Here is a 24,200-nt window from a genome sequence, read left to right on the forward strand (position 1 = left end):
TATCAGGAAGAAAAAAATACCTTTAAAAAATAATCGGATTTTCACTCGGATGCTTTGCTTCTAGTGCACATAAAACATGTCTGTGTGCAATCATGTTTTTACATTAAGGTCGACACAGATGATTGTATGTCTTCATAAACCGAACGTGTGGATCGATGGCTTAATGCACTTTCGATTAATTCATCAAAAGGCGGATCGTCAAGCGTTAACATGTCATCACTTACTTGATGATCAACACATGCGAGTTATCGGTCTCAAAGTCTAAAGCCGACTTTATCTTCACATCATTTCCGTCAACTTCAAACAAGTCCACGTTTCCGTTAACTATTGACAACGACACAACATCGTTATCGTCATTATCATGAGTGTTCATCGTAAGAACAACAGCCCCTGTGTCCTTGTCTTCATCAGCGTCAGCCTTGTACTCGGTGAGGTCGAAGGATGGGGCGTTGTCGTTGGCGTCATCCAGGGACACAGTGATTGTTCCTTCCACTGAGCGGGGGGATGTCCCACCATCCGTAGCTCGCACTACAACAACGTAGCTTCCTTCTCCCCCTGTTTCCGAGTCTGTGTCCAGTGTATGGGCTACAGTGAACTCACCAGAGTGTTCGCCAATTGCGAACAGATCGGAAGCAGTTGCGCCAGAGGCTGTTGGATAAAATAAATCATTGATATTATCGCTAATTTACTTGTATTGCACGTAAACTCGACAAAAATCATTCCCATAGTTGTAATAAAAAGAAACTGACAAAAAATAATATTTTTGTTTTAGTCATAACGATTCCGACAATATCAAAACATGAATCACTATCAAATAGTGATGATACCGGTGTCGTCCATCATAAACACATGCAAAGGCAAGTCAATTGTTCGTCTGACAAAACAAAACACGAGACACAAGTCCAAAAACGGAATTGCATCCGACATCACTGATGCGTCAAATTTAGCTTTACTGAAGCCTTGCATGCTGTAACCCTCATTAAACGATCATGACGCTCTCTGAAATCTTCGCATAAACATTCTTTTTTTGTGATTCGAATTTGTGCAAATTGTAGACACTTATGGCTGAATCTGTTGGAAGATATTTCGACACAAAGGGAAAGTTGATTATTGTTAATGAGAATAATGATCATACATTGACCACGCCACTGGCCATCTCCAGTAGAAAACAAATTAGCTTCCAACGAAGGCGGCAAAACCTACCTCTTCCGTTACTGCTCTAGCAATCCTACCACAGTGATATGAATGGAATATTGCTACAACTCACTCACTCTCTCTAGCAAGTATTCTATATTAACCATCTAATTAATATCTGAGACGGGGTATTTCCGGATATTACCAAAGCTGTAAATAATCCTAAAACAATTCGCTCAATTGGCATCATGAGACGTACTTGTTCCACGTTTTATTGACTGACAGAATCAAACCTATTTCAGCAGATGCCTAAGTGTCAGATATGTATTTATGGAATACGTCGAACCTGTAATGCAATATCTGACGATGCCTCATCTTGAATTCAGATTAATAACGGCCCACAACATATATGAAAGAACTCTACGTTGTAACAGCAGGAATAAAATGTGATGGACTCCAGAAACATTATAGATTATTCATGAAGTCATTTGGGAACTATAAGGAAAGAGTCAGGAAGCAAAAACAAAAGATACCACATCTCTAATTGCATATGAATATTACGTTTCAGAATCTCAGTTCCAACAAGACTTGATGTTGGCTTGTCAGCACCTATCCTGGGTTTCGCTTAACTTTACAATATACGTCGCTTTGGAACGTTCTTATTTGAGCCGTGATATCCACGACAGTATGTCCTTTAACGTCAGTCCCACTCCATTTACTCACAAAATTATTAATTCATTATTTTCTTGAATATTCCCAATTGTCATCTTCTACCAGAAAGACAGTATTTCAAGTCAAATACTAGTCAAACCTAGGCATGTAATCATTGTTCATCCATACGCTCTGGATATTACATACCTGCTGTGATGGACACAATGCTGTAGGTAAGCATCCCATCTTCTCCACTGTCATCATCTGTAGCCACAAATGTTGTTGCCACATAACCTGGTGCCTCGGCCTCGCTTATACTCAGTCCAACGAATGTTCCACTTCCATCTGAAGCAGGTCCTGTCCACACAGGGTCGAACTCGTTCTCTGGTTTGACCGTCACCTTCACTATAGCTGTCCCCGTGTTGGCCTCCCCCTGATCTGGTGTGTCCACTGCTGTGATGACCAGGGTGTACATGTAGCCTGATGCCGCTACAGCCTCATAGTCAGCAGGGGTGGAGTCTGTGAGGAGTTGAAGTCCGGACATCTTGAAGATACCTGCTCCACCATCTCCACTGGCAACCGTTACATCAAACAAGGCGTTGTTACCCGTATCTCCATCAGAGCAGGTCAGATCAGCCAGCGATGTATCTAATATCAAAAGAAATAATTCAAATCAACCAAGAAAGAAACACAGAAATAGTTATTGAATGACTGAATGAGTAAACAAACCTGTGGAGTGGTTGACCAGACAGATTGAATTTTGTAAGAGCGTCATCTCCAACTGCGACAGCGACAACAAACACGGCATTGTTGCCGTCGTCATCGTCAGTACATATAAAGTCCAATAAGGAGGTGTCTGCAAGAGTTTATTTGTATTTAGTTTTATCCATGTAATAGATTCGTTTGAACACGAACCCAATTGCAACTATCAATTAATAACAATAATCTAGCGAGGATGCCCAAGTATGTTAAAGACTAATTGTATCGACAAACATTGCCAAGAGATTAAACTGACATGTGTATATGAATCACAGCTAGCCTTTATTCTTTCTACCATTTGCAAGTTTTAGACTTATGGCATGAAAAAACACAGATATAGTGAAAATGCGTGAAAAGACCAATAATACCCATTTTAGCCCAAATCAAATAATCCTTGTTATCTTCCTAATACCATTCATCTTTTACAACTAGATTCTTCGTGGATAACATATTCCGATTTCTGTGAATTCTTGGAGTGAGTGAGTGAGTAAGTGAGTGAGTTGTGTTTAACGCCGCTTTTATCAGTATTCCAGTCATATCACGGCGAGTCAGCTTAATGTGGGAGGAAAGTCCGAATTGATGCGTATATCACTTCGTGAAACCCACGAGCACCGGTATGGTGCTGACAAACCGAGAAACATAATTTAGGCGAATCGGGATTCGATCCACCAATCATAGGTTTCTGGCGTGCCCACGGGACGCGATTCTGCACAGTTAATCGCAGCGCCTTAGACGACCGGGCCACCCGTGCCCCCATGAATTCTTGGAGGAGTGTATCAAAGGAACACCATAGAGACCATACAACTGTTGAAAGCACTCTCAGTCTAGTGAACTCTTCTTATAACCTGCATAATGAATGTCTAAATGTAATGCTTGTTTCTTGCTACTAGTTTATGAGTACTGGTAAATGTCAAAACCTTCTGAAAAAGGAGTATGTTATATTACCAACGACAGTGTTTTCCGTGACCTCTATCTCGTACAGAGATGGGTTGAATACTGGCGGGAGATCGTTGATGTCCTCAACTGTGATGGTGAAGTCCTGGGTGGCCTGGAGTCCAGCCTGGTCAGTGACGGTCAGTGTGAGGGACAGGGCTGACTTAGCACTGGTCCCTTCCCTGTTGATATGCTGGGCTACTGTCAGCTCGCCTGTGGCTGAATCAATGCTGAGATAGGCGCTGTCAGCTCCTGTGGTGAACAGGTTAAAAATCAGATGTTTAGGAGGTACTTGTTGTATCCCCGCCTGGCGTCTCGGCATTAAGGGGATAAACGCCATTTCAGCCCACCTCACTTTCTGTGCTGATAACATATATTTTTACACTTATTGATTGAAAGAACAAACCACTGATGCGTCTCAGAGGACATTTGTGTTTTTTATCCTAATAACACTTATAATGGCTTTAATCAAGGAACACAACAAATTGGATTTTTACAGTACCAATCAGGGACTAGAACCTGGCTTGACGAACGAAAGCGTTAACTACAGGGCTACCCCATCGCCTCCCATTATATGATATATACATTTAGAGTGATTAACTCTTTAAATTCACCAACCAGTAAGAGTGTAGACGAGGACATCTTGTTTATCAGCATCCGTGACGATGTATCCTCCATACACTCCAGTTCCTGTTGTTTGTTCCTCAGCGACCGAACTAGTGGTTGCCATGGTGATAACAGGTGCCTCGTCAATGACGTCAATGAGGTCTATTTGCAATGTAACCTCTGTTTGGAACTTTCCATCCGTTGCACTGCAATGAAGGTACGTGTTGTAAGAGATATACGCCATCAGTCATAATCTGGTCAAAGTTATGCAGCATATAATGAACTGGTCTTAAAAAGTGGATTTTATCAAATCAAAACGATACTGTACCGAAAACAGTCCCCAAAAATATAAACTTAAGGTCCAAAACATAACTATCACCATCGAATTATTATTTCTTGTTTGTTTCATTTTTAGCATCCATCAAACCTGGAGGTACACTTTCTTTCGCCCAGGAGTTTATATAAAAACATTGTGTTTAGATTTTGATTACGTCATATGTACTTCGTATGATGTGCAGGTAAAGTCTCACTGACATGCTGGCAATTGTATTAACCAAAGCGGCATATAAGCTCTGTCTCCATAAAACATTTCACAGAACTTATTTTCTAATTGTGTATCGCCTGATTTATCGTAAAACATGATTCGCTCAAAACGCCCAAAAAGCAGAGCCGATTGTACAATTCCGACTATATCATGAACATGTGTTTATGAATCACTATCAAATGGTAATGATACCAGGAGTTCGCGAAAAGGCCATCCGTCACAAACACATGCAAAGGCAAGTCAATTGTTCACCTGAAAAAACATTGGAACATATGGTACCAGTCAAAATTGAGAATTGCATCGGACATCAGTTTTGTCACTGATGCGTCAAATTTGGAAATGTCCCCACTCAGCCCCTGAGGCTTCCGCAAAAATGAAAGTCCAACATCTGGTTGTCTAGATCACGTACTTTGGTGTACCCCTCTGACCAGCGTAAATTGGCACGGCCCCCATGGCCGAAATCATTGTTTGTTCATACTGTAAATAGCCGTTATTCTTACTTGATAATGACAACAAAGACACCCTCGTCTTCAAAATCCAGACCAGCCTTGACCTTGACGTCATTTCCGTCACACGTGAACAGATCACTCCTTCCATTGACAACAGACAACGTCACAGCGTCACCGTCATGGTCGACGGTGTTGAGCGTTATGACAACTGTGTCAACTGCACTGTCCTCGCTGATATCTGTCTGGTAAGTAGGCTGGTCGAAAACAGGGGGGTTGTCGTTGACATTTGAGAGAGAAATGGCGATAGTGCCGTCAACAGATCGGGGGGTTTGTCCGTTGTCGGACGCTGTTACGACAACCGTGTAGCTGTCTACACCGTTGGTACCGACGTCAACATCCAGAGCTCCGGCGACCATTACGCTCCCTGTCCGGGTGTTTATTGAGAACATGTCGTTCGCCGCTGCCCCCGATGCTAAAATAAAGCGTAGTTTGCAATACAAATTTGCCAATGTAAACCAAAGCAGAATTTCTGCGTTCAAAGGACATGTTAAGTGTAAAGAAATGATTGCGATTTTGTTGCGAATATCAATTGTACTCGGTATATAAAGTCAATCCCCGAGAGACTCAATATCATAATATTCGTAACGTGAAAGTGCTGGAATTATACGCTCCTTTATTGGATTCTAAAACAAAACTATTTGGGGGCGTTGCCTAAAGCTTCCGGCGCAACGGTCCAGCCATGCGTGACAAATGTTTTCATTGGCTGATATATATAGATTTGTGATGATTAGCTAAAAGTGTTGCTATTCTGCTATTCCTACAAAAATAACACTGCACACATTGCTGAGTGTGTTAAAAGACCTTTGATCTTGACATTGTGAAGAATTCAAATAACAATTAATGTCGCTAACGAGCCTTTTACGACTAACATCCTGTTTAGGTTTCCATAAACGGTGACTTCCGTTCTTGTCAAGTGTTTGTTTTAGCAATATACATCCGTACATCCAGCATTCGTTTACTTTAAAATAAAAAAATAAACAGTTGATAAAAAGAATTAACACTTCATAACATATTGTCTTATCTGTCCATTTTCAAACTCAATATTTCCATTTACATCTTATTGAATTTGTACATATTCTACACCACCCCTCGAGATGATATGTGGCGTCCTCCCACTGCTCAGACATATAATTGTGCTTCGTGACAAAGTCATCTTTGGTGTTACTGATGGTTGGGCATCATCTTTGGGAACATTTCCAATGAAAGGAAGTTTGACGACTGGTCTTATTCCTGAACTTGTATCCGGCAAAAACCCACGTGCCGATCCCTCTTAGAATTGGGACATGTAAATCAACCCACGCATTTGTCACAGTGGAATACGGTTTCTTGTTTGTATTTCCTTTTATAGTCCAAATACATATTAATATGTTCACTCACTCAATGAATTTGAGTGTGAATACAGTTCACCAAGTAGTTGTGTCGCTATATTTTTGTGAGATATTCACCAAATATTTGTCTTATGTGAGATGCCCCCTTAATCCCTTATTATTTGTACCCATAACAAAAGATGCTGGACAAGTGGGTAGAACTCACTCAATGAATTTGAGTGTGAATACAGTTCACCAAGTAGTTGTGTCGCTATATTTTTGTGAGATATTCACCAAATATTTGTCTTATGTGAGATGCCCCCTTAATCCCTTATTATTTGTACCAATAACAAAAGATGCTGGACAAGTGGGTAGAACCGTAAGAAACCACCAGGCCAGACTGGGCGCCGGCCCGATCGGTAAAATTGCGCAGCGCATCAAACACCGATAACCTGTTTTAACATCCACGAAGGGGATTCCCCTCAGTGAAGGATTTTTTTGTTTGGAGGACGATTTTGCCTGTCGTTTTTTACCCTCCGTTTTCCGATTTTTCCCTTTTTCAAATTTCATTTTGGTCAATCATTTGTCATTTGGTATCCTCTAAAGTATTTAATTCTGCAAAGTTGCTATGTTGCCCTCTCAGGGGCTTTAAGTGATGTAGTAAAACTCGCTGATCCCTGTCTTCCGAAAGGGTCTTTAGTACGTGATTATAATTCGGAATATTTTTCACCACTACGTATCTCATTTGCATCGGCACCATCCATGGCGTTTCAAGAAGCAGTGACGGGAAGAATTTGCGTATCGCGAAACATTCACTTTTTTAATTTCATCAAATCACGAACGTAGATTGTGATGAACAATTTTATTTTAGGGCTTCATATTGTTGAACTCACGTGCCTATTGTACCAACTATTCCCAACTATTGTAACCACTTAAAGAGGAACAGTTGGAGATGTACCTGCAGTGACATCTGTAATGCTGTAACTGACGTCGCCGTCAGCGCCGCTGTCATCATCTGTTGCAACCACTGATGCCACGACAGTTCCAAGCGCTGTGTCCTCACTGATGGTAATAGCGTCGAAGTTACTACTAGCGTCTATGGCAGGTGACGTCCACACAGGGTCGAACTCGTTCTCTGGTTTGACCGTCACCTTCACTATCGCTGTCCCCGTGTTGGCCTCCCCCTGGTCTGGTGTGTCCACTGCTGTGATGACCAGGGTGTACATGTAGCCTGATGCTTCTAGGCTATCGTAGTCAACGAGGTTAACGTCCGTCTTGAGTTGTTGGCCAGACAGCTTGAATTTTGTTAAAGTGTCATCTCCATCTGCGACAGTGACGATAAATACGGCGTTGTTGCCGTCGTCATCGTCGGAGCATGTAAGATCCAGCAAAGATGTGTCTACAAGGACGAAAATATAAGGTTGGATCTAGAACTTAAATGTGATGTTCTATAAGTGTATTCAATAATGTGTGGGGAGGTCGGGTAGCCTAGTGGTTAAAGCGTTAGCTCGACACCCCGAAGACCCGGGTTCGATTCCCTACATGGGTACAATGTGTGAAGCCCATTTCTGGTGTCTCCCGCCGTGATATTGCTGAAATATTGCTAAAAGCGGCGTAAAACCAAACTCACTCACTCGTTTCATATTAAATAAAGTTCTATCCTTTGATGTATATGTTGAAGCTTAACTTGGTGAAACACTGATGATTCTATTCTGATGTTTCTTAACAACAAGACATTGCGTCTGCCAAAGATGCCGTGTGAGTAACCTAACCATTGTTGCAAGTGAAGAGACAAAACCACCCTGGCCACCAAATTGGAACAGATTGTTTACAATCTTGACTCTTTCAGGAAATTCAAGGGTCGAGTCTTGGTCTGCAACATGCATTTCACAAGCACATTTATGTACACAATGAAGAGGCCCAAACACGATCAGGGTATAAACACCCAGGGATACACAGCCGGCTGGTGTCTACATGTTCTGGACAATCTTTAGTTATCGAGTTACCTACCTGCTGGGGTGTTTTCTGTCACCTCTACAGCATACATAGATGGACTGAATGTTGGAGGAAGATCGTTGATGTCCTCCACTGAGATGGTGAAATCCTGGGTGGCCTGGAGTCCAGCCTGGTCAGTGACGGTCAAGGTCAGGGACAATTGCTGTTTACCAGACGCACCTTCTCTGTTGACATTCTGGGTCACTATTAACTGTCCGGTACTTGGGTCGATGTTTAGGAAGCCACTATCCACACCTACACGTTGAAATCAATTACCTGTCTATCATTTTATCACATGTAGAAAACACATATATTTTAGGGATGACCAGTTTAGCGTGGCGTCTTAACAGGGCAACCAATTTCCATCAAAGGTCTGACGCTTGAAATTACAGCTTATCAAGAGAAAACCGATCACATAAATACGAACAGGAAGTAATTGGAAGACAAGAACGCATGTGAAGGATATGACGTGAATACGTCACGGGTCTGTATACACTATGATCTTCCATCGCCCGTGAATACAACCGGACGCCTTGTAGGCGGGGTGTAGTCGCTATTATATACCAACGAATAAGCCATAGGCTGATATCAGCGATAGGGGGTGGAGGGAGCTTGGGTGGCCCAGTCGTCGAAGGCGCCGCAATTCGCTGTACAGATCTTGGGCTAACCCGAAATCTATTACAGTAGGCTCGAATCCTTAATTGGCATTAATACTGTTTCTAAGTTTGTCAGCACCATGCCCGTGCTCGTGTGTTTCACCAAAGTGGTAAAAGTCTAATACCTGCATCACTTCGGGCTTTTCTCCCACATCCAGCTGATACACTGTCATATGACAGGAATACTGTTCAAAGCGGCGTTAAAGCCAACTTCCTCACTCACTCACTCACTCACTCACCCACTCACTCAACAGTCTACCCTATTCACTGGTGCCTAAGTACCAATTTTAAGAAATTCAGATATGTACCAGAAAGAGCATATGTGAGAACATCCTTCTCATCAGCATCTGTAACGACGTATCCTCCTTCTACAGGAGTCCCAACTGTCTGCTCCTCCGCCATGGAAGTTGTGGATGCCATGGTGATGACGGGATTCTCATCTATAACATCGCTTACGTTCACCTGGAGGGATACATCTGTGTCGAATTTGCCGTCTGATGCTCTGTATTGATATGGATTATATAGTGGAAAATAATGCAACAAACAAGAACCCATACGTGGGCAGCAATATGACAAAATGTAAAATAGAATACAAGTATATGACGTTTCTAATCACATACAATCGGGCGTTCGAGTGACAACTATTCAGAGTATGAAAGTATTAACAGTCCCAATAATACTGAAATCAATGACTGAAAAATTACCTCACTACTAAAACATAAAACTTGTCTGTTTCATAATCCAACGCAGCCTTGACCTTGACGTCATATCCGTCACACGTGAAAAGATCATCGCGTCCACTTGCGATAGACAACGTCACGGCGTCACCGTCATGGTCCTGGACGTTGAAGGTGATGGCAACCGTGTGCACAGCGCTGTCTTCGTTGAAGGCTGTCTGGTACGCCGTCTGGTCAAACACAGGGGCGTTGTCGTTGACGTTGGTGAGTGTCACCACGATCCCAGCGTTTACAGTACGTGGAGTCTGCCCTTTGTCCGTCGCTCGAACGGTAAGGGTGTAACTGCCTTCTCCATTAGTGTTCGTGTCTGCATCTAGTTCTCCTGCCACCCTCACCTCCCCGGTTTGTTCATCAATGGAAAACATGTTGTCTGCTGAGGACCCTGAGGCTGAAATGAAACAATGAGACCCCAAATATTGTGTTACATTCAGTGTCTGAACTGTCAATATAAAACCGGCTAGGCACTGATTGATGTTGGACGATGATTTTCAGCAATAATACGATAACAGCGGACGTTCAAAAAATATTTTTAAATTATTGAAAAATGTTGGACCATAACCAGTAAGCACTTTAACAACTGGCTACCTTATAATCTCTACTCAAGACAATGGATTCAAATGATTGTCAGTATGTTCCTTTTAAACCCACAAAGCATCATCATGAAGGTCACACATTCTGGTGTTCACGAAAACAAACTACACTGAAACCACTTCATCCCGCCATCCGAGCTTCTACATGTATCCATTTCCATATCGGGAACTCGCTAACCCGGCAACTATTTCCACCACGGTGAAATTATTTCCACCGCGGTGATAATATTAATACCACGGTGAAAACTATTTACACCGCGGTGGAAATAGTTTTCTGCATTTTCATTTTAGTTTTCGACATTTTCGCTTGTGTTTTTGACATTTTCGTTTTTGTTTTTGACATTTTCGTTTTATTTTTAACCTTTTCGTTTTTGTTTTTGACATTTACATTTTAGTTTTTGACATTTTCGCTTCATTTTTCAGCGATTCAATAGCTTCTTTATACATGATTTATCACATATTTGTATGACAAATCGTGTTCATTTGCGAAAGGTTACAGTAAGTGAAATATCAAAATATTGAAAAACAGACTCCATGTCCCTAATGGGCCACCGTAGGTTTCACATATTTCTGTCCTTAAGGCTGGTTTTAGAGTAAACCATTTTACAATTAATCATGCAATCCTGTCAATATTTCTGTTTGTTTTTTTCAAACTGAGGAACAGTCTAGATGAGAATATATCTGGCTAAAATGATTAGTTGTGGATCTACCAAATGTATACATGTACCTGCAGTGACTGTCACAATGCTGTAACTGAGATCCCCGTCTGTCCCACCGTCGTCATCTGTTGCCGCTAGCGACACCACGACAGTTCCCGACGTTGTGTCCTCGTCGATAGTTACACCGTCAAAGTTACCACTCCCGTCAATAGCTGGTGAAGACCATGCAGGGTCGAACTCATTCTCTGGCTTGACCGTGACCTTGACAACGGCTGTTCCTGTCAGGGGTGCGCCTTCGTCTGGTGTGTCCACTGCCATGATGGTCAACGTGTACATCTCACCAGACTCGTAATCGATTCCATTGGCATCTGTCTGAAGCTGAAGACCGTCCATCTTGAATTTAGTGACGGTGTCGTCTCCTCCTATAGAGGCAATTGTAAAGATGGCATTGTTCCCACTGTCGCCATCAGAACATGTGAGGTCCAGTAGAGATGTATCTGAAAGCAAACGGTAAAACAGTTAATGAAGTTGGCTTAACGCCGCGTGGAATACAGTAAACTACGGATATAACGAACTAATTTTAGTTTGTTATAACCGTAGTTCGTTATAAGCATATATACAGCATAACTACAGCAAATAGTAAAAAACAAAAAAGTAAGTTCGCTATATCCGTCAGTTCGTTCTAAGCGTGTTCGTTATACACGTAGTTTACTGTAGTATGTCAGTTATATCAGGGCGTGTCAGGTTAATATGGGATGAAAGCCCGAATTGATGCAGGTCCAAGATATTTTAACACATATAGTTATAGTGCTGGTAAACCTAGAAACATATTCAGGGCAAACAGGGATACGTACCCACCGCGAATTGCAGCGACCCACACCACTGGGCCACATGTGCCCCCAAACAGTAACTATAGTAGGACAATATCATAATGTGGTAAGTATAATTATTGAGGAATTAGATTGTTCCTGAATTCTGTTTTGGTCTGTGATACAATTCAGGAACTTTATCAGATAAAGATAACTTGGGTTCATGAAGCCGTTTCTTTTGGTGTATCATGTAATGAGTGAGTTAGTGAGTGAGTGAGTGGGTTGGGTTTAACGCCGCTTTTAACAGTATTCCAGTTATATCGCGACGTGTCAGCTTAATGTGGGAGGAAAGCCCGAAGTGACGCAGGTCTCAGACGTTTACCACTTCGGTGGAACCGACGAGCACGGGTATGGTGCTGACAAACCTAGAAACATAATCGGGGCGAACCGGGATTCGAACCCACAATCATAAGTTTCTGGCGTGCCCAAGGGACGACTGGGCCACCCGGGCCCCCTAATAGGTTAAAGCAATCGTAGGATCATAAAGTACATTAGTCAGTGTTTAACCTACCAACTGCAGTATTTTCAGTTACTTCGACCTCGTATATAGATTGACTAAATGTTGGAGGAAGATCGTTGATGTCCTCAACTACGATGGTGAAGTCCTGGGTGGCCTGGAGTCCAGCCTGGTCAGTGACGGTCACGGTCAAATGCAGTTCCGTTGTCCCTCCATCCCTGTCCACATTCTGACCCACTGTTAGATCCCCCGTGGGAGAGTCGACACTGATATACGCGCTGTCAGCACCTCGGATTGACATGTGAAATCTTTAATCACTGTATCTTGGTAAAACAAGTAATGATAAAATCATTCATCTTTATACAATATGAGACTATGAAATCATTAATCATTGCATCCTAATACAATATGAACACATGACATTATTGATCATTGAGCATTTTCCAATATTAAGTCAACGGAATGAAATAATATTATTAAATTGGAACGTCACACCCTTATGACCATGCAATGCATAGTCCTTGACCTATTCTTGTTCAGATGTGGGGTATGTATTATTACTGTTATATAACAGAAATGCAAGGGTAAAGTGATTGTTATTTCTGGGATAAACAGGCAGCTGTCCATTACTAGTTTCGGTACATTAGTTTTTGTACCTTTTGTGAAATTGAAACTTTGTGAATATCTCACCAGAATGGCTTGTTACTGTTACTTGTTACTGGATCGAACCAAACTGAGTGACCTGAATGTTATTGACCCTAATTGAATTGGTCAGTAGAATTGCAGGGACCTGGCATGTATTCATAGCAGTTTATTGCCTGTGACATATCGAGAAAGTCATGTTCCATGCCGTAAAGTTGGCTTTAAGTTTAATGCATGCCTTATTATGCGCGTCAGTCTTATTTAGGAGGAAGGCACAAAGTGGTTCTGGTTTACAACAAAGGTGCAACCCACGAACACGCAGCCAATTATCACACTCAACGTGAATATGAGGTTCGAACCCACCATAGCGGATCCTTTCACGACAAAGGGACGTAACTGACTCACCACTGACAGTGTATGTGAGATTGTCTGAAGCATCAGCATCAGTGACCACATATCCTCCATACACTCCTGTTCCTATTGCCTGTTCTTCCGCCATCGAGCTGTTGGTTATCTTGGTTATCATTGGAACCTCGTCGATGACGTCGACAACATTTACTTGAAGAGAGACGTCGGTCTCAAACACTCCATCAGTTGCCCTACAAAGATTCCGAAAGTAAAATATTTCAAGTCATCCGCAACAAGATATGCGGGTTTGTTAAGAACTTGCTGCTTTCCCTTCAGTAGGGACCTGTGATAGTACTAAAGGTGTGTTTGGGCCCATTACCAGTCGGTTAAAGTAGTGCATGTGATAAAAAAAGAACTTAATATTCCAACTATTCTCCATTCCACGATAAGGGGAGCCGGGTTAAGGGGTCGAAATCCGCTGTGCCTAGGTTCGTCTCTATGTAGGCCCAAACATTTTAATTCGGTTCGGATCCTTGCATCGCCCTGATTATGTTTCTAGGTTTGTCAGCACCATTACCTGCATCACTTCTGGTATTGCCCCCTCATCAAGTTGACACGCCATTAAAAACCTGAAATACTGTTCAGGGCGGCGTTAAACCAAACTCACTCTCTCACTTCTCTAAAATGAAGGGAACATTTATGGTATAGTTATCAAACGTAGATTGATATTACAACCACAAGAACGTCGCTGGTCGACTGTACATATTGGATGAGTCATGGATGAGAGTAAGTATACTATATTTTCTATACATCACATCCATCTTTTGTTTCACCCATTGTTTATGTAGACATTGGCTATTACATTAAATACTAGATCAATGTTGAAATTTATGGAAACACCCATAGTCCACAATACTCAATTCTCACTCCCAGTTTCGGTGCCTGTGATGCATTCGTTTACCGTTGAATATTGTCTAGATGTCAATATACAGTGAAAACAAGTACATGTTTTACCTTTATGAAGGATTTCTTATGTACACTGCATATATACAAATGCGTCCGTTATAAAGATGCATTAATTAGGTAAATTTTAATTGATAATTGGGGTTTCATTGTAAATGTACACAAGTGATAAAGCCATAACGCTTAAAGTCAACTAACAGTAATGCTTAATGCATACCCACCTCATAATCAGGACATATGTTGTTTCATTCTCATAATTCAGCGTTCCCATCACTTTAATATCATGTCCATCACACCAGAACAGGTCATCGCGGCCACTGACAATAGACAGAGTCACGGCATCGCCGTCATGGTCAACGGGCGTGAAGTGTACCACGACTGTGTCCACGGTACTGTCTTCGTTGACATTGGCCTGGTAATCAGTCTGATCAAACACAGGGGCGTTGTCGTTGACGTTCGTCAGAGATATGACGATTGTTCCGTCAACTGAGCGAGGGGATGTTCCACTGTCTGATGCCCTGATTACAATGGTGTAGCTTGATTCTCCGTTGGTACCAGTATCTCCGTCAAGTCTTGTGGCTATTTTTAATTCCCCTGTCGTGGTGTCTATAGTAAACTTGTCTGACGATGTTGCCCCGGAAACTGACAAAAATAAAAATTGAACACACAAATATGTACCGTGAAGCGGATGAGTGACTTTCATCCCACTACTCTAGCAGCTACATAGAGTTAGTCACCAAGTAGGAATTCACTGATTTTGGGGGATCGAACGTCCTTCGATGTGGCAAGGGAATGTCATAACCACAAGGCTAGTCTGCGCCCCGTTTTGCTTAAAGTAAAATGTATCAACTGAATATATCTGTCACCATACATCCTGGTTGTCCACAGGTGGAAGCACACATTAATGAATTCTTTGCCTTTGCATGTGTTTGTAACGGTTGGGCAGGATACGCTCATCTTTTCGCGAACACTTGGTATCACCACTATTTGATAGTGATTCACAAACATGTATTCGAGACAAATTATACTATGTGACGTTGACATTTGAATACTAGTATATATATCTAGTGTTCATACTATGACGAAATGACGACAATATGAGACCGACAATATAAATTGAAGCAGGATCACGAGGGGTACATGGTATTTATTCTGCCTCTCAGAAATCCACGTGCAGCCTTACTTGCTCGTGGCGGTGTATAAGAGATTTTTCCCCCGCTGAGAAATTCATTCCCCTCCTTGGCGGGATACACAGTATTCTATCAAGATCACGTGGACAAATCAGATCTCATCATTCCGACATGGAGGAAACTGACCAGTCTGAGTGAGTGTAAGTGAGTGAGTATGGTTTTACGCCGCGTTTACCAATATTCCAGCAATATCACGGCGGGGGACACCAGAAATGGGCTTCACACATTGTACTCATGTCGGGAATCGAACCCGGGTCTTCGGCGTGACGAGCGAACGCTTTAACCACCAGGCTACCCAACCGCCCCTGACCAGTTTCAGACAATCGATTGCGTGATGTTCTACTTCTATTAACAATGCACCAGTTTGGCGTCCTATTGCATAAAGAGGCCAATCAGCTTAGGAACTCGTTATAATGTTCATGTGCAAAATGTAGGCAAGTTACTTTACAATTTCTTTTAAACCAAACCTGAAAGGTAATAATCAGACTCACCTCCAGTGACCGAAACGATACTGTATGCAATTGTCCCGTCAATCCCAGTATCATCATCACTTGCACCGAAAGTCGTGATCACAAATCCAGGTTCTCTATCCTCCCCGACACTCACACCAGCAAAGGCTCCACTTCCGCTTCCAGGTGTTGTCCAAACAGGATCGAACTCATTCTCTGGCTTCACGGTCACCTTGACAACAGCTGTCCCCGTGAGAGCCTCTCCCTCATCCGGCGTATCCGCAGCTGTGATGACAAGGGTATATACAAAGCCTGCCGCTTCCATAGCCTCGTAGTCAGCGGTAGTAGCAGCTGTTTGAAGCTGTTGCCCGGACATCTTGAAGATGCCTGCTCCGCCATCTCCACTTGTAACACTCAGGGTGAACGCAGCGTTGTTACCGTCGTCCCCGTCAGACAGCGTCAGATCAAGGAGGGATGTATCTGGACCACAACATCAACAGTGACTATACATCGTTATGGAAACATAACAGCTCTGTCATGATATTCGCTGAGTCAAGAGATTAATAGTGAGTGAGTTGGTAGTGATATCATGGCGGTTCAGTGAATATAAGAGGAGAGTCATTAGTATCATAATCGAGGTGATTCTTGGATTCGAATCTGCATCTATCAAATCGTGTTAGCTATGGATACCATTCTCTTAAGCCCTCTAGGCCATTCTGACCAACATTAAGGATTCAGATTCAGTACACATAACATCCTTGGAACCTTAAATCAATACAGACGAACTGTATATATCCATTAATGTGCCTGCACTCAACATAAAACTAAAATCAAAATGGAGTTATAGTTTAAAGGAGTTTGAAAGTTTATCCATTTTGTCCTTGTTAACGAATCTAAGCTTGATTCACGATGCAAAACTAGATGCTAAGTTCACACAAGCCCGTATTTTAATTTTTTTAAAATATTTTGGCATATCATATGTGTGAATAAGTATGTTTTGAGCCGCTTTTAGCAATATTCCAGCAATTATCCCAGCGGGTGACAACATAAATGGGCTTGTACGCACGTGGGGAATCTAACCCGGCTACCACGCCGTCCCCAAATATTGAAGTAACGAATAAAAGAAATATCCTATGCAATATTTGAGTAGGAAAGTATAAGAATAGCACGTCTCATGACATGCCTGCAGCCATGTTTTCCGTGACCTCTGCTGTATATTCAGAAGGGTTGAACGTTGGCGGGAGATCGTTGATGTCCTCCACTGTGATGGTGAAATCCTGGGTGGCCTGGAGTCCAGCCTGGTCAGTGACGGTCAGTGTGAGGGACAGATGGGGCATCCCAGATTCTCTGTCAACGTTCTGAGCGATGGACAGCTCTCCCGAAGATGAGTCTATCGTCAAGTAGCCGCTATCAACACCTGCAGAGAGAGAGAGAGAGAGTGGGGGCTTTCATTCAGCTTGGTCAGGTGGAGGACACTAGTCTTTACCATGAGTGAGTGAGTGAGTGTGGTTTTACGCCGCGTTTACCAATATTCCAGCAATATCACGGCGGGGGACAATGATATGGGCTTCACACATCCCATCTCGGGAGTTCGGCGTGACGAGCGAACGCTTTAACCACTAGGTTACCCGACCGCCCCGTCTTTACCATGAACCATTTCAGACCAGTTGAACAGAATCATGTAAAGGACAATTATCATTTTGTTTTCTCACCGCTTTACAAGCGAAAACGTGAGTTTAATGTTGTGAAGCAGTATTTCAGCGTTCCAGCTGAGTATTGAGGGAGAACAATTACTGACGGGTCGAAGAAGGAAAACCTAAGAGCACTTGAACGTTGGTAACGCAGCATAATTAAACGTGTTATGTCTGACATTTAGAGGTAGCATACTGAATCAGAATCAAGCATTCTTCATAGTAGAATGCCTCTTAATACATTTATTAATCACCCTTAATAGAAAGCAAAAGAATACCATATACGCCTTCAGAAGACCTAACAATTATATTACATATCTAGATACCTGAAATACAATAATTGAAATGTTATTCTGCGTTTGGTCTTAACGTGTCTTTTACATTTTTTTACATTTGTGTGTCGATATTAGTTCAGGTAAATATATATCTTTTGAACATAAGGCCTTCCTACCACTAACAGAGTACGAGAGGGTGTCTCCATCGTCACCATCAGTAACGACATATCCACCATACACTCCTGTTCCAAATGCCTGTTCTTCTGACATGGTGGCCGCTGTAACCATGGTGATGACGGGAACCTCATCACTGGCGTCTTGGACGTTGACTTGCACGGGAACATCGGTCTCAAAGACGCCATCACTCGCTCTATACAAAAACACATGTTACAAATTGGACATAAAATATGATCCATGAAAGATAATCCGTGATTAATTTCATTCTTAATATTATAAAACTGTCGCAAATGCGACCACAACACTTTTAGCTATTTTATTGTTTGAAAGGATTTGTGGGTATTGCATATATTAGTTACCTGTTAATAATTGTTTCAAACATTCAAAATACATTTCACTGAAAACAGTCACGTGAAGATCTGGGTCTGCAGCAACCCATGCTTGATGTAAAGGGTGACTAACGGGAACAGGTGGTCAGGCTAGCTGACTTGGCTGATGCGTGTCATCGTATCCCAATTGCTTAGATCGCTGCAGATAATGTCTGCACTCGATTGTCTGGTCCAGACTCGATTATTTACAGACCGCAGTCATGTAGCTGGAATATTGCTGAGTGCGGCGTTTAACAACAAACAAACAATCATTGAAAATAATAGTTATATATACACATTCCATTCATGAAGCATTTGTATATTTATATTAATTTCAGAATAAGGCACCTTAGTTCCACATTTATGTACTAACCTTATAATGAGCACATGGAATGTGTTCGACTCATAATCCAATCCATTTTTAATCCTGACCTCATTTCCCACACACTCAAACAGGTCATCCCGTCCGCTGGCTACAGAAAGAGTTACTGCATCCCCATCAAAGTCATCAGTGATGAGGGTGATCACCCCTGTCCCAGCAACAATAGCCTCACTCACACTAGCTGTGTAGTCAGTCTGGTCAAAGGTCGGGGCGTTGTCGTTGACGTTTGTCAATGTAACAACAATGTTACCATCCATGGTCCTGGCTGTTGCTCCGTTGTCTGATGCCCTGACTACAATAGTGTAGCTACTCTCTCCGTTTGTCCCTACGTCCACATCCAACACTCCTGCCACCATCAATTCTCCTGTTGTGGGGGCTATGGAGAATGTGTCTGGTGATGAAGCTCCTGATGCTGTTAGAACACAATATAATGTATTTATACCAGGAAAGGTGTTGGGTACACTGATTACTATATAACCCAACTAGCTTATGATAACTACATTACAATCCAACATTATTCGCAGAATTGATTACATATAGATAATGTTGGATTGTAATGTAATTATCATAAGTTAGTTGGGCGTTCAACTGCTTTAAACAGTATTTATGTTCTATCGCGGCGATATGGAAGTAAGGTCCCGAATTGATGCACATTTTAGACGTTTACCACTTTGGCGAAACCCACCAGCACGGGTATGGTGTTGACATACCTAGAAGCATAATCTGGTGGAACCGGAATTCGAACCAACGAGAAGAACATGCCTTAAACGACTATAGTTCCATAAGTAAAACATTAGTTACTATCCGTATATCTACCACAATGCACATGATTGACTGTAGAAGTTATAGAATGTAAGTTACGCCATTGTAATATGAGAACAAAGGACAAGGAAACTGGTCTCCTATATTTATATAAACAGCTTTTTCGTACATAGACATGCAACTTGCATCAGATCGGTTTGACTGTAGATATCCAATACTAAATACAAATCCCTTTGTGGTATTTGATAGACAGAAATATGTTTGTAGTGTATAGAGACACAGAGAGTATGCTTTTCAACTTCTGCAATCGGTGTATACAACGTTTTGAGTGAGTGAGTTGGGTTTAAAGCCGCTTTTAACAGTATTCCAGTTATATCACGGTGTGTCAGTTTAATGTGGGAGGAAAGCCCGATGTGATGCAGGTCTCAGACGTTTACCGCTTCGATGAAACCCACGAGCACTGATATGGTGCTGACAAACCTGGAAATATAGTCTGGGCGAACCGGGATTCGAACCCACAATCATAGGTTTCTGGCGTGCCCAAGGGAACGCAACACTGCACAGCGGATCTGTGCCACTAGGCCACCGGTGCCCCTACAACGTTTCGAGGGTACTTGTTGATCCTTCCTTGATAACAATGTGTGTGTGCGAAAATTCGTGCATGTATGTTTGAGTACTTATATGCACGACATATGTCATCAGTGGTTGTTTCCCATGTACCTGCAGTCACGGACACAATGGTGTATGTGATCTCCCCATCCACTCCAAGATCAGCATCAGTCGCCTGGAACGTTGTGATCACGTATCCCGGAGCTTCTCCTTCACTGACTGTAGTTCCTGTAAATGTTCCACTTCCATCTGAAGCAGGTCCTGTCCACACAGGGTCGAACTCGTTCTCATGTGTTACTGTTACCCTCACGATTGCTGTTCCTGTGTTAGGTACAGCATCGGCCGGCTTGTCCACTGCTGTGATGACCAGGGTGTACATGTAGCCTGATGCCGCTACAGCCTCGTAGTCAGCAGGGGTGGAGTCCGTGAGGAGCTGAAGTCCGGACATCTTGAAGATACCTGCTCCACCATCTCCACTAGCAACCGTTACGTCATACAGAGCGTTGGTGCCCAAATCTCCATCAGAGCATGTGAGATCCAATAGCGACACATCTGTGATGATGATTAATGGATATGAGGAAGGTATTAGAATCAGACAGGTTACCCCAGAGGGATTATTATCTACAACAGCTGTTAATTAAAGAGGACATGGGGTATTGACCCTATTTCGTTAACCTGCTTGCACAAATCGGAATTATCATTCACTCGAAGTGAAGCTTCGAGGATCACCACATATGTGTTTGATAAATTGTAACCATGTAGGGAATGGAACCCGGGTCGTCGGAGTGACAACGGACGTTTTAACCACTGGGATATCTAAACCCCCTCTTAAAAATGAATAATGTTTTCTGGCTTGTTTGGTATCCTGACTGTATGAAAGGCTGCATACCTGCTGCTGAATTCTCAGTAATTTCAGCAGTGAACTCTGAAGGATTAAAGACCGGTGGCAAATCATTGATGTCCTCTACTGTGATGGAGAAAGCCTGAGTGGCCTGTTGACCGCCCTGGTCAGTGACGGTCAAAGTGAGGTCCAGTTGTGTCTTGCCACTGCTTCCTTCTCGGTTGACATTCTGGGCTACTGACAACGCCCCAGTGGCAGAATTAATACTAAGGTAACCGCTGTCAGCTCCTGTTATAAAGAGTGAAGGATTAAAGTGAGTCCCATTATATCATATTTAGCATACACGTTCCCTCGAGGACCGACAACTATACATTAATCATATGTTCTTGAAAATACTGGACAAGTCTCAGGTTTTACACATACAAAATTGTTCGATGGAATTTCGAATAACAATGTGTTGATGGGTACACATTACACCCTCCAACAAATTGCTTGGTTCTTCCGTTCATAGACGAAACCAACGGTCACCAAAGGTTCCAATTAACATGTATCGGTTTGATACGTTTGTTGTGTGTGTCACTGTACAGTTTATAAATACTGCACGGATATAATGACCATACTAGCTGGCATGTATTGTAGTGCAATAAATGAAAGCGACTAAGTCGTTTCCATAATCATAAGAAATCTCTACTTAAAGCAGAATCCACTGTACAATTCCGATTATATCATGATCATGTGCTCTATGAATCGTTCTTCATACCAGAGAGAACATATGTCAGATTGTCTCCAGCATCAGGGTCAGTGACAAGATATCCACCATACACTCCGGTTCCTGGTGCCTGTTCTTCTGCCATGGTGGCAGTTGTTACCATGGTGATGACAGGATCTTCATCACTGACGTCCTGTACGTTAACTTGGACAGGAACATCCGTCTCAAAGACACCGTCACTGGCTCTGAAGGTGGATGGTATGTTTCAGGTTAAATTTTCAAAAAAATGTCATTATCAAATCCTTTTAGGTCTTGCATATCCAATGACACCAACCAAGATAAAATTAATTGGATTTCAATTTCCAAAAGAACAGGTGGAACCATTATGAACGACTAACCTTATAATTATGGTATGGTACGAGTCAGTTTCGTAGTCTAAAGGGGCCTTGACCTTGACCTCATTTCCCACACACTCAAACAGGTCATCCCGTCCTCTGGCTATAGTCAGAGTCACTGCATCCCCATCATAGTCATCAGTGATGAGGGTGATCACTCCTGTCCCAGCAACACTAGCTTCACTCACACTAGCTGTGTAGTCAGTCTGGTCAAAGGTCGGGGCGTTGTCGTTGACGTTTGTCAATGTAACAACAATGTTACCATCCACGGTCCGGGCTGTTGCTCCGTTGTCTGATGCCCTGATTACAATAGTGTAGCTACTTTCTCCGTTTGTCCCCACGTCCACATCCAACACTCCTGCCACCATCAATTCTCCTGTTGTTGTGGTTATGGCGAATTTGTCTGAGCCTGAAGCTCCCGATGCTGTCAAATTACAAGACATGATTTATCAATATTATTACAAATACCTGATCTAGAACGTGACAACGTGATTCACTCTCATTTTGCACACAATTATTTGATGAAATAACGAGCAACAGAAAAAGGGTACACATTATGTTAATAGTTCATGAGTTTAGTTAATTTTAGTAGATAATTGCGGACGCGTGACACTTTGTCAATGGATGTAGCAAGTGTTTCTCGCTCCACGTTAAGAGTACACCTTTGGATTCTGAGGGCTCTACAAATATATTTCGATGACCTTTTTAAACCGTTCCCAATGATGATGTCGTTATCGAGGTAGTAACGTAATCTCATATTTTGATTAGAAATGTATCACATTCTACTCACCAGCAGTGACAGACACTATGTTGTAGCTGACATCACCGTCATCGCCGAGATCAGCATCAGTTGCAGTGAAGGATGTGACGACAGTCCCTAGAGCATCACCTTCACTGACTGTAGTTCCTGCAAAGTTACCGCCGCTATCAGGAACTGGACTACTCCACACAGGGTCGAACTCGTTCTCTGGTTTGACCGTCACCTTCACTATCGCTGTCCCCGTGTTGGCCTCCCCCTGGTCTGGTGTGTCCACTGCTGTGATGACCAGGGTGTACATGTAGCCTGATGCTGCTACAGCCTCGTAGTCAGCAGGGGTGGAGTCTGTGAGGAGCTGAAGTCCGGACATCTTGAAGATACCTGCTCCACCATCTCCACTGGCAACCGTGACATCAAACAGGGCGTTGTTACCCGTATCTCCATCAGAGCAGGTCAGATCAGCCAGCGATGTATCTAATATTAAAAGGAATAATTCAAATCAGCACACATAGTAACACAGAGGTGAGTGAGTGAGTTGGGTAAACGCCGCTTTTAACAGTATTCCAGTTATATCACGGCGAGTCAGCTTAATGTGGGAGGAAAGCCCGAAGTGATGCAGGTCTCAGACGTTTACCACTTCGGTGAAACCCACGAGCACGGGTATGGTGCTGACAAAACTAGAAACATAATCGGGGCGAACCAGGATTCGAACCAACAATCATAGGTTTCTGGCGTGCCCAAGGGACGCAACTCTGCACAACGAATAGCGGCGCCTTAGACGACTGGGCCATCTGTGCCCCCGTAACACAGAAGTAGTTATTAAATGAGTGAATCTTGTTGCACAGGGCAGTCAGTGGCAGTTCAGCTATACCATGTGTAGCAGGGCGTGGAGTCATCCCACAGATGACATCCTTACCTTGTCAGCTTGCTGACGGGGTTAACCTCTTTGGTCATGTGGACAAGGCGTCCGACCTCCGATCAGAAGGTCCGTGGTTCGAATCCCATCACGGGACTCGGACATTTTATGGCCGCTACATTGGCGCCCAACGTGGGGCTGAGCACGTTCATATCAAATTTGAGCAAAATAAGCCTCAGTACCCTACTATGCGGCCCGGGACGTGCCTTCTGTTGACGGGGGAGTATGTAGCAGGGCGTGGAGTCATCCCACAGATGACATCCTTACCTTGTCAGCTTGCTGACGGGGTTAACCTCTTTGGTCATGTGGACAAGGCGTCC

At 42.8% G+C, this 24,200-nt stretch overlaps 2 protein-coding genes across 2 annotated transcripts in view; both read right to left on the minus strand.

Moving 5' to 3' along the window:
* Window positions 1-220: 220 nt before the first annotated feature.
* LOC139461659 (protocadherin gamma-A4-like) lies at window positions 221-5,492 on the minus strand. The gene is made up of 5 exons (XM_071243118.1): window positions 5,128-5,492; window positions 4,096-4,289; window positions 3,490-3,729; window positions 1,993-2,433; window positions 221-648 (listed from the first exon to the last, which is right to left on the minus strand). The coding sequence occupies exons 1-5, from the start codon at window positions 5,490-5,492 to the stop codon at window positions 221-223; spliced, it is 1,668 nt and encodes a 555-aa protein (XP_071099219.1).
* Window positions 5,493-7,375: 1,883 nt separating this feature from the next.
* The window catches only part of LOC139461660 (protocadherin-16-like), a 38,957-nt gene continuing 22,132 nt past the window's right edge, over window positions 7,376-24,200 (minus strand). The window contains exons 14-30 of the mRNA XM_071243119.1: window positions 22,998-23,438; window positions 22,211-22,631; window positions 21,864-22,057; window positions 21,152-21,391; window positions 20,374-20,814; window positions 18,883-19,303; window positions 18,141-18,334; window positions 17,182-17,415; window positions 16,041-16,478; window positions 14,581-15,001; window positions 13,454-13,647; window positions 12,461-12,694; window positions 11,149-11,577; window positions 9,799-10,219; window positions 9,403-9,596; window positions 8,454-8,693; window positions 7,376-7,842 (exon numbers count right to left, since the gene is read on the minus strand). Coding sequence (XP_071099220.1) covers window positions 7,376-7,842; window positions 8,454-8,693; window positions 9,403-9,596; window positions 9,799-10,219; window positions 11,149-11,577; window positions 12,461-12,694; window positions 13,454-13,647; window positions 14,581-15,001; window positions 16,041-16,478; window positions 17,182-17,415; window positions 18,141-18,334; window positions 18,883-19,303; window positions 20,374-20,814; window positions 21,152-21,391; window positions 21,864-22,057; window positions 22,211-22,631; window positions 22,998-23,438 — 5,624 coding nt within the window. The remainder of the gene's footprint in view (window positions 7,843-8,453; window positions 8,694-9,402; window positions 9,597-9,798; window positions 10,220-11,148; window positions 11,578-12,460; window positions 12,695-13,453; window positions 13,648-14,580; window positions 15,002-16,040; window positions 16,479-17,181; window positions 17,416-18,140; window positions 18,335-18,882; window positions 19,304-20,373; window positions 20,815-21,151; window positions 21,392-21,863; window positions 22,058-22,210; window positions 22,632-22,997; window positions 23,439-24,200) is intronic.

Source organism: Haliotis cracherodii, unplaced genomic scaffold (genome assembly GCF_022045235.1).
Source record: "Haliotis cracherodii isolate W230 unplaced genomic scaffold, xgHalCrac1.p SCAF_15, whole genome shotgun sequence".
Lineage (NCBI taxonomy): Eukaryota > Metazoa > Mollusca > Gastropoda > Lepetellida > Haliotidae > Haliotis > Haliotis cracherodii.